This window comes from Perognathus longimembris, chromosome 20, assembly GCF_023159225.1.
Source record: "Perognathus longimembris pacificus isolate PPM17 chromosome 20, ASM2315922v1, whole genome shotgun sequence".
NCBI classification, from domain to species: Eukaryota; Metazoa; Chordata; class Mammalia; order Rodentia; family Heteromyidae; genus Perognathus; species Perognathus longimembris.
This window is the reverse complement of record NC_063180.1, coordinates 15,626,297-15,639,802: the sequence shown is the minus strand read 5'-3', so window position 1 is coordinate 15,639,802 and position 13,506 is coordinate 15,626,297. Positions and strand designations below refer to the sequence as shown.

At 53.2% G+C, this 13,506-nt stretch overlaps 1 protein-coding gene across 1 annotated transcript; it reads left to right on the top strand.

Annotated features, from left to right (window-relative positions):
- The first annotated feature begins 776 nt into the window (after positions 1-776).
- On the top strand, positions 777-2,111 carry Cebpa (CCAAT enhancer binding protein alpha). The gene is given in 3 exon segments (XM_048329615.1): positions 777-973; positions 976-1,668; positions 1,670-2,111. Coding segments are annotated over 3 exon segments (1,152 nt in total). The 5' UTR covers positions 777-829; the 3' UTR covers positions 1,985-2,111.
- Positions 2,112-13,506: the final 11,395 nt, after the last annotated feature.

Here is a 13,506-nt window from a genome sequence, read left to right as displayed (position 1 = left end):
TCATTCTAGCTTTTAAAGGAAACTCTCCCCGCAAGCAGTTCAAGAGTAAGACCTCCCCTGGGCTCCGGGGTCCTCCCCAGCCGCACCCCCAGGCCTTGGGCTGAAGGTGGGTGCCTGGGGGCGACTGGATCGCTGAGCCTGGCGGCCGTCCACCTGTGGGCACCGCGGGGCGCCCCCTGCGCCGCGCCTCCCTGCCCCTCGCCCCCAGCGCGGGGCGCCCCCTGCCCCGCGCCTCGCCCCCGCCCCCCCACCCCCGCCCGGTTCCCGCGGGCCGGCCGGCCGCACGATCGGCCCCCGCCCGCCCGCCCGCCCGCCGGGCGCCGCGCCAGGCCGCCTCTCCGCGTCGCTTCCCTCCGGGCCTCGGGAGCGGGGCGGCCTCTAGGACCCAGCGGGCCGCGCCCTTCGCGCGGAGACTCCCATTTTGGACAGCAGAGGGCGATGGTCGGACCCGATATAAAAAGCAGATCCCCGCGCGGGGCCTGGCCATTCGCGGGACCCGGAGCTGCTCGGGTGGACGCGACGGGGATTCGGGAGAGGGGAAGAGAGGGGCGGCGGTGTGCGTGCGCCGTGGGAGGGCGGGTGGGAACCGTCCCGGCGAGGGCGCAGCCCGTCTCCCGCTTCCCCCCGACGCGCGCGCGCCCCGGGAGCGCCAGGCTGGCCCCCGCGGCCCCCGGGAGGCGCTGCGCGCGCGCGCGCCAGGCTGGAGGAACCCCCCGCCGGGTTCTCACCATGCCGGGACGCTTCTAAACAACCACCACGAGGAGGAGGGGGGGGGAGAAAAAACAACAACAACAAAAAAAGCCCTCTTCTCCTCTTCCTCTTCCCCTCGATGGAGTCAGCCGACTTCTATGAGACGGAGCCCCGGCCCCCCATGAGCAGCCACCTCCAGAGCCCCCCGCACGCGCCCAGCAGCAGCAGCAGCAGCAGCAGCAACCAGAGCAGCGCCGCCTTCGGCTTCCCCGCGGGGTTCGGGCTCCGCACAGCCCCCCCGCGCTACCTGCGGCTCCCGAGCCTCTGGGTGGCATCTGCGAGCACGAGACGTCCATCGACATCAGCGCCTACATCGACCCGGCCGCCTTCAACGACGAGTTCCTGGCCGACCTCTTCCAGCACAATCGGCAGCAGGAGAAAGCCAAGGCGGCGGCGGCGGCGGCAGCGGCGGCGGCGGCGGGGGCCGCGGCGGGGATCGGAGCCGCCGGGGGGGACTTCGATTACCCCGGAGGCCCCGGAGGACCCGGAGGTGCCATCATGTCCGGAGGGGCGCACGGGCCCCCGCCTCCCGGCTACGGCTGCTCGGCGGCCGGTTACCTGGACGGGAGGCTGGAGCCCCTGTACGAGCGCGTCGGGGCGCCGGCGTTGCGGCCGTTGGTGATCAAGCAGGAACCCCGGGAGGAAGACGAAGCCAAGCAACTGGCCTTAGCCGGGCTCTTCCCGTACCAGCCGCCGCCGCCCCCGCCGCCGCCGCATCCCCACGCCTCGCCCGCGCACCTGGCCCCGCCGCACCTGCAGTTCCAGATCGCGCACTGTGGCCAGACCACCATGCACCTGCAGCCGGGGCACCCCACGCCGCCGCCCACCCCGGTGCCCAGCCCGCACCCCGCACCCGCGCTCGGCGCGCCCGCCTTGCCGGGCCCCGGCGGCACGCTGAAAACCCTCGCCACCGGGCACCCCCGACCTCCGCGCGCCCGGCGGCGGCGGCGGCGGCGGCAACGGCGGCGTCGGCAAGGCCAAGAAGTCGGTGGACAAGAACAGCAACGAGTACCGCGTGCGGCGGGAGCGCAACAACATCGCCGTGCGGAAAAGCCGGGACAAGGCGAAGCAGCGCAACGTGGAGACGCAGCAGAAGGTGCTGGAGCTCACCAGTGACAATGACCGCCTGCGCAAGCGGGTGGAGCAGCTCAGCCGCGAGCTGGACACGCTGCGGGGCATCTTCCGGCAGCTGCCCGAGAGCTCTCTGGTCAAGGCCATGGGCAACTGTGCGTGAAGGCGGCCCCCCACCCCACCCCACCCCGGTGCTGCCCGGGCGTGCGCGTGCGTGAGCTCGGGACTGCAGGGGAGGGGGCCAGGGTGTGTGTGGGGGGGGGGGGGCCCATCCTGGGTCGCCTCCTGGAGAGGGATTTTGGGGGGGGGGGGGAAGGGGAAGGATGTGTGATCTACCGTAGATCTCCAAGCTGGATCCTCCCCTCAGGACTAGAAGATTCCAGTGTCACCTGAAAAGCCTGGTGGGTTTTTGTGGGTTCCCCCCCACCCCACACACACCCCGTTTTCTCTTCCTCTGAGCCGGATTTGGTGCAGTCTAAGATAGCAGGCCATGGTTTGGGGGGTTGGTTTGTTTCTTTCTTTCTTTCTTCCTCCAGGATTAAGGGGAGAGAGGGACTTCTCTGTGGGGAGCGGGCTGATCTGGAAGTCCAACAACTCTAGTGTTAAGAAATAATCTTGTGCCTTGGAAATACAAAACTCAGCTCCGATTCCCCGGGAGTAGGGAGGAGCCGTGCAGTGCCTTCCACACTTTATTCACAGGAGGGAGGGCCTTCTGCCCGCCTCCGAGGCTGCCCTAGGCCCCCAGGAAAGAAGAAGGGGTGCAAGCCTATGGAGGGAGGACGATTCAGGAAACTGAAACCCGTTTCAGCCCCTTCCTTCCCCCAGCAGCTCCTCTGGGTCTGTCCATAGAGGAGAGGAATTTAGGAAGTTGGGGCTCTGAACGTAAGCCTCTTACCCTAGTTGGGTGCCTACTTCCTTGACCCCCCTCCACCCCAGCCTATCACAGGCTGGGAGTTGTCAGGTAGGAGTGAGAGGGCCCCCCCCACTCCCACCCCATTCCCAGCCACATCAGAAAGCTAGGTTGTGAGCCATAGGTCATGAGGTCATGGAGGGGAGCTGGGTGCAGACCATTTAGGGGGTCAGTTTTGCTCAGGGGTAGGAGAGAAGGGACTGGAGGATCATTGGTTTTGTCTGTACTGTATGTCGCCAATATTGCCAAGATCATAAAGCACAGTTATAACCACCCCCCCCCGGGATTGGGGGGGGGGGGAGTTACGACAAACTTTCCAAATATTTTGCTTTCTCAGACGATATCAGCTGTCCCCCGCCCCTGTGGTACCCGCGGTGCCTTGTATGAAATGAAATGTGCACATCTATACGAAACCACCAGCATTTTATTGGGGGCTTGGTTTTTGCTCAGATACTTGCCAAAAATGAGACTCTGTTGTTGTTGTTGTTGTTGTTGTTTTGTTTGTTGGCACCCTGGGGGAGTGTGGAGGGGGGAAGTGAGTTCCGAGGCTCCCTTTCCTTTCGGTTGGGGGATTGATTTTTTGCTCCCAGGGGGACCCAATGAGTTGGGGTGGGCTTGCGCCTTTCCCCCTCGGCTTTCCCTGGTCATAACTGTGTGGGCTTCAGGTTCGCGGGCTGGGCTTGCCCACAGGCCCGTCCCCCACCCTTTCTGTACCCCCTCCCCCAGAGGCCTTGACCCCCGGTCTGGAAGGAAGGAAGGGGGCCAGCAACCTCTAGCCAACACTTATGGCACAATAGAGGATTGCTTGGTTCTCGTCTTGGGGGGAGGGGGGAGAAGAACAGAATTTCATGCTAGATGTTTTATGTATTATATCTATAATATAAACTTATCAAAGTTCATGGTGGTGTGTTTTTAAAACCAGAAAGTCTGTTTTTGAAGGTTTGCCGCGTGTGGGTTAGGTGACATTTGTAAAAAATCACGGGATTTTTTTTTTTTATCAGCTGAGATCTTTATGAATTAGCATCTCTAGACACCCCTTTTTTCTTTTACCTTGAGAGAGTGATTTTGTCCCCCCCCCCCCCACACACACACCACCTTGCAACCATAAAGACACATGGAGAACATCCAGTCTGAAGAGCCAGCCCTAGGGTGGGGGCGGGGAGGGTCTTGGGACTACTATCTTCTTGCTACCTCTCTCTGTTCTGGCAGAAGAGGGACCCAGACAATGGGCCATCTTGTCACCCAGTGGCTTCCAAGTTTAAGGAGACTTGACCACTATCACTTTCTAGCCATTTATGGCTCTAGCTTCAGAGTAGCCTGGTTCCTATATAGGTTTGCCCCCACCTTCCGGCTGGGCCCGGACAGGCAGGAAGAGAGCCGAGGGCTCGCAGCCTGTACCTCTTTCTCCCTTTTCTCTGGTCCTCAAGGCTGCAAAGTAACACTTAGAACGGGCAGCCTTGACTGTCCGTCCTCCTCTACCCATCCCTCCATGTCTGCTGACCCCAGCCCACCCACAAAAGGGTCCCACAGCAGGCCTACTGAGGCCATCTGGCCCTTCGTACATCACCAAGACAGATCTAGTCCCAGTGCCATCTTCCTGCTGCGCCCATCCTGGGCCAAGCAAGAGGCTGACACCGGACGAACCCCTACTGTGACAACCCTCCCAAACCATCCTAGCCAAACAAGGGAAGGGAGACCTCACCTCTTTCATGGGGCCCCTGCTGTATGCAGATTTTTCACCTTCACAGACAAAGTGAGCCCTTTTCACCTCCTCACTGTGACAGCATTTGCCAAAATTTTGATCCTTTGAATTCTACAACTTCCACTTTGCCTCCCTACTACCTCCCTCTCCCCCTTCCCTCTCCACCCCCCACCCCCGCCCTCTGTGCTGTGTCTTGCCGCCTCCTCACCCATGGCCGCCCTTGGCAAAGAGAAGGCCACAAGCCAATGAGGAGGCGGTGGCGTGCCCGCCACCCTGGGAACCGAGGAGGCAGATCCCGCCGCCTGCCCAGAGGCTGGGACAGGCCACGGCTTGCTAGGCCCAAACAAACCCTTTCTAGGTTCAGTGTGGATTCCAGTTTTTCTTGTTTGCAGGGACTGATCCCTGCTTTCTGCCCCCACCCACCCCATTGCCCCCCAAAACGTAAGAGATCACAGGGGAAGTGGAAGAGGGCTCTCTTCCTTGCTCCTTGCCTCCTACGAGGCCATTCCTGGTTGGGGGAGGAGGGGGGTGGGGTGCTTTCTCTATCAAGATTGTCAGCTCACAGAAAGGTACCCCTCCTATATGCCCAGAGGTTGGTATTGGGGAGCAAGAAGACAGATCTAATCGTATCCTGCCCCAGGAAGGGGATGGGAAGGGCGGGGCTTTGCTGTGGTCCCCACTAGCCTGTCACACACAGCTCATCCTTGCAGTTGGAGTGCCATCAATCTACCTGTCTTCTGCATGGCTAACCAGAAGTGCCCTCTAGGGAATGCCACTCCTGGATGCTCCCTGCTTCCTATAGTGCACACATGCGTGTGCACACATACACACAGACACACACACTCCTGATTTCAGCCTTGATGAAGAAAGACCACTGGAAGCATTCCCAATCATTACTGGGGGTCCGTTGTATAGCTAGGATCAGGGGACTCACTGGGGACAGTCACATCTGATTCCTGTTATTGAAGAGCTCCCACTCCCGTGGTTCCAGCCCAGGGTGTCGAAGTGACAGGCACAATTTTAAAAGGGGGCCAGGCACTAGTGGCTCCTACCTGTCATTCTAGCTACTTAGGAGGCTGAGACCTGAGGATCATAGTTCAAAGCTAGCCTGGGCAGGAAATTCTGTGAGACTCTTATCTCCAATAAACTACCATAAGGGTTGCAAATGGAGCTGTTGTCTCAAGGGGTAAAACACTAACCTTGAGGGAAAAAAAAGTTTAGGGACACTGCCTAGACCCTGAGTTCCAGCACCAGGACCAGCACACACATACACACACACACACACACACACACACACACACAAACACACGTTCAAACTGTAAACAGGGTCCTTAAGGGGGGTAAGAACTTTGAACCACCCTCCCCCCCCCATTTGATGAAGGTAGCCCCTATTGGATGTAGCGCCAAGATGCCCAGAAGTTTGTACCTTGCAGAATAGTGTCCTGAGCCCCTCCCCCATCCCACTCCCACACCCTGCCCTGACAAAGGAACCAGATTTCAGGGGGGGGAAAAATCAGGACAGAAAGGGAGAAAGGGTGGCTCCTTTGCCACCTGATGGCTTAGTACTGTCATGCGCATGTCATCCTTATCTCTTGGATCTCCTGGGAATCTGTGAGCATGGGGTTGGGCCTGACACCTGCCCTGAGCCACTGGGTTCTGTGGGGAGTTTGTCTGCCTCTCCCAGATCCCCCGCCCAGCTCCTTCCCAGGTAGAAACCTGCCAGGCCTCCAAGAGCTGATTTCACAAGAGGGGAGGGGGCCCTGGAGGTGAAGGTCAAGGGTGGGGGGGGCAGTGAGGGGGAACAGAAACTTTGATTTAACTGAGAGGCTTGTCGTTCTAGGGCACCCACCGGCCTTCTGCAGAGATGGGGAGCCCTTGCCTGGAGAAGAGGGTCACTCAGTTGAATTTTCCTCCCAGATGTTTTTCTTTTTTTCCCCCTTTAAATAAAGCTAAACCAGTAGGCCATGCCTGTCATCCTAGCTGCTCCAGGAGGCTGAGATCTGAGGGTCAAATTCAGAGATAGCTGGGGCAGGAAAGTTCCTGAGACTCTCCTAGGAGCTGCCAAAAAGCTGGAAGTAGAGCTGTGGCTCAAGCAGTAGAGCACTAACCTTGAACAAAAATGCTCAGCGATAGCATTCTGGGCCCTGAGTTCAAACCCCAGGACCGGCACCAAATAAATAAATAAATTGTGGGGAAAAAAAATCTAAACTACCAGGACCTTTGGAAGCTGACCTTTCTTGGTTTTGTTTGTCAGTTTTCTCTTTCTTTCCCTCTTTCTTCTTTTTAATTTATTTTTTATTTCTTTTGTTTTTGTTTTTGGTCGTGGGGCTTGAACTCAAGGCCTGGGCACTCTCTCTGAGCTCTTCAGCCCAAGGCTAGATATCTACCACTTGAGCCACAGAGCCACTTCTGGTTTTCTGATGGTAAATTCGAGATAAGAGTCTCACAGACATTCCTGCCCAGGCTGGCTTTGAACCTCAATCCTCAGATCTTGGCCTCCTGAGTAGCTAGGACGACAGACGTGAGCCACTAGTGCCTGGCTTTCTTTCTTTACTTTGATTTTTGTATCAGAACTGGGGCTTGAACTCAGGACCAACACCCTCTCTCATTCACACTCAACTCCTTCCATAATAAGGGGCATTGTGTGTGTGTGTGTGTGTGTGTGTGTGTGTGTGTATACTGGGGCTTGAACTCAGGGCCTGGATACTCTCCCTTAGCTTATTCTGCTCAAGAAAAAGTGAGAAATACGTCTCTCTACCAATGGAAGCACACCTCCACTTCCAGCTTTTTGCTGGTTAATTAGAGATAGGAATTTCTACAGATTTTCCTTTCTGGGCTAGCTTCTTACTTGGATCCTCAGATCTCAGCCTCCTGAGTAACTAGGATTACAGGCGTGTAATTACCAGTGTCCAGAAAAACAATCTCTCTCTCTCTTCCTTGCCCCCCCCCCCACCCAGGCCCTTCCAGCAGATGGAGCGTTTGACATAAGCCCAGACATAGGGAAGATACCAATTCACTATCAAAAATGCAAGTCCCATCCCAGAGCAATTAAAAGAACCAGATGGGTTCTTGGGGAAAATAGCATTAATAACGTGAACAATCTGTGCAGGCCGGCAGGAGCCCAGGAGCCTCCAACAAGGGATGGTGCCGGGGAGGGAAGGAAGACTGAGGTGCTGGAGCAGGAACTTACAGCTATGTCTGGGCCATGTGGGAGCCAAGGCCATCCCCGGGGTAATGTTACATCTGGCCACAGCTGGGATGTCCCCTCTGGCCCATGCGAGGTCCCTGGGCACCCTGGGTCTGACGAGTTGCAGACAAGAGCCAGACAAATGTGGAATCCATTATTCTGACAAGCCGCAGCCTCAGCCAGCCCCGTTCTGGCACCCTAGAGAACTTTAACTTCTCTTTTGTTTTTATTTATTATTTTTCTTAACTTCCTGGCCCCACCCACTAGGAACAGATCTCCCTGGACATATGGCTTTGTTCAAGATTCTTTTTCTCTTTATTTGTTCTACCCACATCTACTGACTGGACAGACAATAGTGGGGAGATGGTGTTGGGGGGAGGGAACTCCACAGATGCTTGAGCCCCAGGAGCTCATTCCTTAGAATTTAAAATAGCAGTGTATCTGTCCCTTGGTGCATGCCAGTAATCCTAGCTACTCAGGAGGCTGAGTTGTAGATCACAGTTCAAAGTCAGCCTCAGGGTAGGAAAGTCTGTGAGGCTCTCGTCTCCAGTGAACCACCCAAAAAGCTGGAAATGGAACTGTGGCTCAAGTGGCAGAGTACCAGCCTTGAGTAAAAGAAACTTGGGGACAAGTGCCCAGGTCCTGAGTTTGAGCCCCAAGAGTGACACACACAAAAAGTGTAATTTCTGTTGTTCTCAAGCCTGCTCTAGGCTGAGTCTAGAGCTAGATTCGCCTAGACTCTTCTATACTCTATACTAGCTACTTTTGTCCAGACTGAAATCTGGGATGCCAACCTGGGGCATACTTGAAGAGGGAGTTTTTCTTTTTACGTTTCTTTTATCCTGTCCCTCCCTTAAGTACCAAGGATAAACTCAGGGCCTAACACATGCTAGACAAGTGTTCTACTACTGAACTACAACTAGTCTGTGTGTGTGTGTGTGTGTGTGTGTGTATGTGGTGTGTATGTGTGTGCACGCAGACCAGTACTGGGGCTTGAACTCAGAGCTTAGGCACTGTCCCTAAGCTTTTTCTCTCAAGGCTAGCATCCTATCACTTGAGATTCATCTCCACTTCCACCTTCTTACTGATTAATTAATGGAAACAATTTCTCCAACTTTCCTACCTGGGCTGGCACTCTACCACTTTGTACCACAGTACCACTTCCAGTTTTCTGATGGTTCAATGAAGATAAGAGTCTTACAGACTTTCCTGCCCAGGATGTCTTTGAACCCCAATCCTTAAATCTTAGCCTCCTGAGTAGCTAGGATGATAGACGTGAGCCACCATCATCCTGCTAAAAAGGAAGTTCTTGTGTGTGTATGTGTGCATGCACATGCATGTTCACACATGCACACATGTGTACATGCACTAGTACTGGGGCTTGAACTCAGGGCCTTATGCCCTTGCTTAGCTCCTTTGCTCAAGGATGGTGCTCTAACCACTTGAGTCATACATGCACTTGAGGATGTGGGGGTTTGGGGTTTTTGTTGTTGTTGTTTTGTTTTTTGCCCGTCCTAGGGCTTGAACTCAGGGCCTGAGCACTGTCCCTGGCTTCTTTTTGCTCAAGGCTAGCACTCTACCACTTGAGCCACAGCACCACTTCTGGCCTTTTCTATATATGTGGTGCTGAGGAATTGAACCTAGGGCTTCATGTATACAAGGTGAGCACTCTTGCCACTAGGCCATATTGAGGATGTGTTTTAAGTAAGGAAAGAGATGAGCTGGAGAGAGATGCTTGCATCCAAACACAGGTGGTCAGTGCCTGCCCTGGACCACATATTCACAGGAGGCCAAGCAAGATAGGAAGGATCCCAGAGGAATAATGAGGTGTTACTGGTGTCCTTGGAGAGAATGGCAACCAGGGGACCATGCCGATGAAGGTCAAAACATGGATCTCTGAGTCTTTGAGAATCACAAAAGAAGCTTCTCTTCCTTTCTTTCTCCTCCTTTAAAAAAAATTATTATTGATTGTGGGGCTTGCACTTGGGGCCTGGGCGCTGTCCCTGAGCTCTTTTGCTCAAGGCTAGCACTCTACCACTTTGAGCCACAGTGCCACTTCTGGTTTTGTGGTGGTTCATTGAGATCAGAGTCTCACCGACTTTTCTGCACAGGCTGGCTCTGAGCCACAATCCTCAGATCTCAGCCTTCTGAGTAGCTGGGATGACAGGCGCAAGCCACCATTGCCCAGCTTCTCCTTTTTGGTGGCACTGGGGGGAGGGGTTCCAACTCAGTGCCTCACCTTTCCTAGGCAGGTGCTCCATGAGTTAAATATCCGTCTAGTCCTGCTAGCTTTAGTTGCTTTTTGGATAGGGACTCTCATTTTTGCTCAGACCAGCCTGGATCACACCCCTCCTGTTTATGTTTCCTGTGGAGCTAGGATGACAAGTGCACACTAACACACCCAGCTCTGGGTATGAGATGAAGTCTCAATAGCTTTTTCCCTAGGCTGGCCTCAAACTGTTATCCTCGCAATAGAGAGAAGAGGTATTTGTAGGGGTAGGAAGCATGTCTCAGTTGGTACAGCATCAGCCAATGAGTTCAATGTCAGGTACTGAGTTTAAGTCCCAGTCTTGGACAAAAAGAAGACCAAGATGAAGATGAAGAAAAACTACCTTTTTTTTCCCCCTGCCAGTCCTGGGCTTTGAACTCAGGGCAGGGGGCTGTCCCTGAGCTGCTTTTGCTCAAGGCAAGCATTCTACCTCTAGAGCCGCAGCGCCACTTCCGGCCTTTTCTGTTTATGTGGTGCTGAGGAATCGAACCCAGGGCTTCATGCATGCTAGGCAGTCTACCACGAAACCACATTCCCAGCCCCAAGAAAAAGAAATCCTTGAGATTCCAAGTAGCTGGGATTACAAGCGTGAACTACCATGCCTGGTCAGGATATTTCTTAAATAAGCAAGTTCCCATTCTCAACTTGATGGTGGAAAAGAAAAACCCAATCTCTATTAAGTATGGCGGTACATGCCTCTAAATTCCATCTATTTGGGGACCGGGGGAGAATGATGCTGAGGAAGATGACTGCAAAACTCAAAGCCAGCCTAGGTGCTTAGTGAGACCGTATCTCCAAGTGAAATAACAACAGCAGCAATAATAGTAGTAGTTCTCCCAAAGGACTGGGAGCTGGGAGCTTCAGGAGGCTGAGGTCTCTGTGGGGCGACAGCCTCATAGGCTGGGTACACAGAAGACAGGGACCAGAAGGTATCAGGAAAGGATGGGGTGTCGCGCTACGGGGAGCAGTTTTGACCTTCCCTATCAGGTTAGAACCCGTCTGAAGTAGCCCTGCTTTGAGTGATTTACAATTTGCAAACACGTTTTATTTGATTCCTGAGTTTTGCGAGGGTAATTACAGTGAGTAAAGCATGACAAATCACTCCCAAACTCAGTGTCTACTCGTGCTGAAGAAATGTGTTTGCTTCACAGATTTTGCCTAGTGTGGCAGCAACATTTTTAAAAATAGACTCATTCACTCTACTTGAAAGCAATTTGTTCCAAATGCTCCCACTAATTTGATTTTAATCTCATATTTAAAATTCGTATGACCACATACCCACTGAGGTATAGGAAAGAAGTTTCTACGTGGCAACAGTTTAATTAGCTTTATCCTGAGAATCCACAGAAAAATTACTTATCCCAGAATGTCAGGCACCTGTGGCTCACGCCTGTCATCCTAGCTACTCAGGAGGCTGAGATCTGAGGATCGTGGTTCAAAGCCAGGAAAGTAGGAAAGTCCATGAGACTCTTATCTTCAATGAGCCACCAGAAAAATGGGCAATGAAGCTGTGGCTCAAAGTGGTAGAAAACTAGCCTTAAGTGAAAAAGCTCAGGGGTAGCGCCCAGGCCCTGAGTTCAAGACACACGACTGAACAACAAAAAAAATTATCCCAGAACAATTTTATGAGTTTATTTTAATTTTTTATTTTGTGATAATTCTGGGACCTGAACTCAGCACCTGGGTACTATCCCTTAGCTTTTTTCACTCAAGGCTGGTGCTCTACTATTTGCACCATACCTCCGCTTCTGGCTTTTTGCTGGTTCATTGGAGATAAGAGCCTCACAGGCTTTTCTATCCAGGCTGGCTTCCAACTGGGGTCCTCAGATCTCAGTCTCCCTGAATAGCTAGGATGGCAGGTGTCAACCACCAGTGCCCGCCTTTCCAGAACAATTTTAAGTCACTCCAATGCTTTAAGTAGAATCTCATTGAGCCTGGAAAATGCTATTTACCTAGGGACCGGGCAGTGCCCTGAAGATTGCTGTGTTCTCCCTAGAGTTTAGCATTTAGTAGGACTTTTGAAAGTAGACACTTATGGAACAAAGGAAGCCCAGGTACCCTGTTTTAGGTATGTTACTCTGAACCAGGTTCTAGAAGGAAGTTGGGTTTTTTTTGTTGTTGGTGGTGGTGGTCATGGGGCTTGAACTCCAGGCCTAGGCACTGTCCCTAAACTTTTCCACTCAAGACTAGCACTCTACTGCTTTGAGCCACAGCTCTACTTCTGGTTTTTGTTGTTGTTGTTGTTGTTTTTGTGTTTCACTGGCGATAAAGCGTCTCACAGACCTTCCTGCCCCAGCTGGCTTTAAACTGTGATCCTCAGATCTCAGCCTCCTGAGCAGCCAGGATGACAGGCGTGAGCCACCAGCACCTGGCAGTAAGTTATTTATTCTTGGGTCAAAACTCCCTGTTTTTTGTCCCTCCCATCCATGGATTGGTCCCTGGTGATGGCCCCTGATGCACACCCGCAGCCCTGGTGACAAAGTGAATCTTGGCCTTTTGCTCACTGGGTGGCCCCTCCCTAGCCTCTTGGTTTCCCTGCATTTCAGTTTCCTTTTATGCAAATGTATGCAGAATCAGTACCCCAGCTTCAGGGTGTTGTGAAAGGGGAAACAGGCCAAGCTTGTGAGACACTTTGCTTAAGCCAATAATTCCCACGTGGGAGGGGAGGGCCCAGCAGCAGCCCAACCTCTGTCCCCGAAAAAACTCCAGGAGAACAATAGTCCTCTAGATAACTTCGGGAGAAATCTTTGTCCTACATACCCAAGGAAGTGTCGTTTAGTTTAGATTCTCCCCTCCACCATCCACCATAGATTCTGTGTGTGTGTGTGTGTGTGTGTGTGTGTGTGTGTGTGTGTGTGTGTACGTGTGTGATGGTGGTAGGGCTCAAACTTAGGACCTGGGCATTCTCCTTTAGCTTTTTTGCTCAAGCTTGGTGCTCTACTACTTGAGCCATATCTCCACATCTGGCTTCTTGTTAGTTAATTGGAGGTAAGAGTTTCATAAATGTTTTGGCCCATGCTGGCTTTAAACCTTGATCCTCAGATCTTAGCCTTCTGAGTAGCTAGGACGACAGATGTGAGTCTTCAGCACCCAGTTCTAACCCACCTTTTAGTCATTAAATAAAAAAGAAACACTCTTCCTGAGTTGAGAGCTCTCTTGCCATTGATTTTGAAGGCCAAGTGTGGAAGTTAAAGCATCTCCTGTTGGCCGCCTACAATCCTGCTACTCGGGAGGCTGAGATCTGAAGATCAAGGTTCAAAGCCAGCCCAGGCAGGAAAGTCCCTGAGACTCTTATCTACAATAAACCATTGGAAAGCTGGAAATGGAGCTGTGGCTCAAAGTGGTAAAGCGCTAGTCAAGTAAAAGAGCTCAGAGACAGCATCCAGGCTTTGAGTTCAAGGCACATGACCAAAAAAAAAAAAAAAAAGAAAACCCAAAACAACCCCCCCCCCCAAATTTCCTGTTCTCAGTAGCAAAAATTTCTTTGTTCAAGAGCAGACTTAGAACCAGCACTGGTGGCTCCTGCCTATAATCCTAGCTACTCAGGAGGCTGAGATCTGAGGCTTGTTGTAGGAAGCCAGCCTGAGAAGGAAAGTCCATGAGGCTCTTATCGCCAA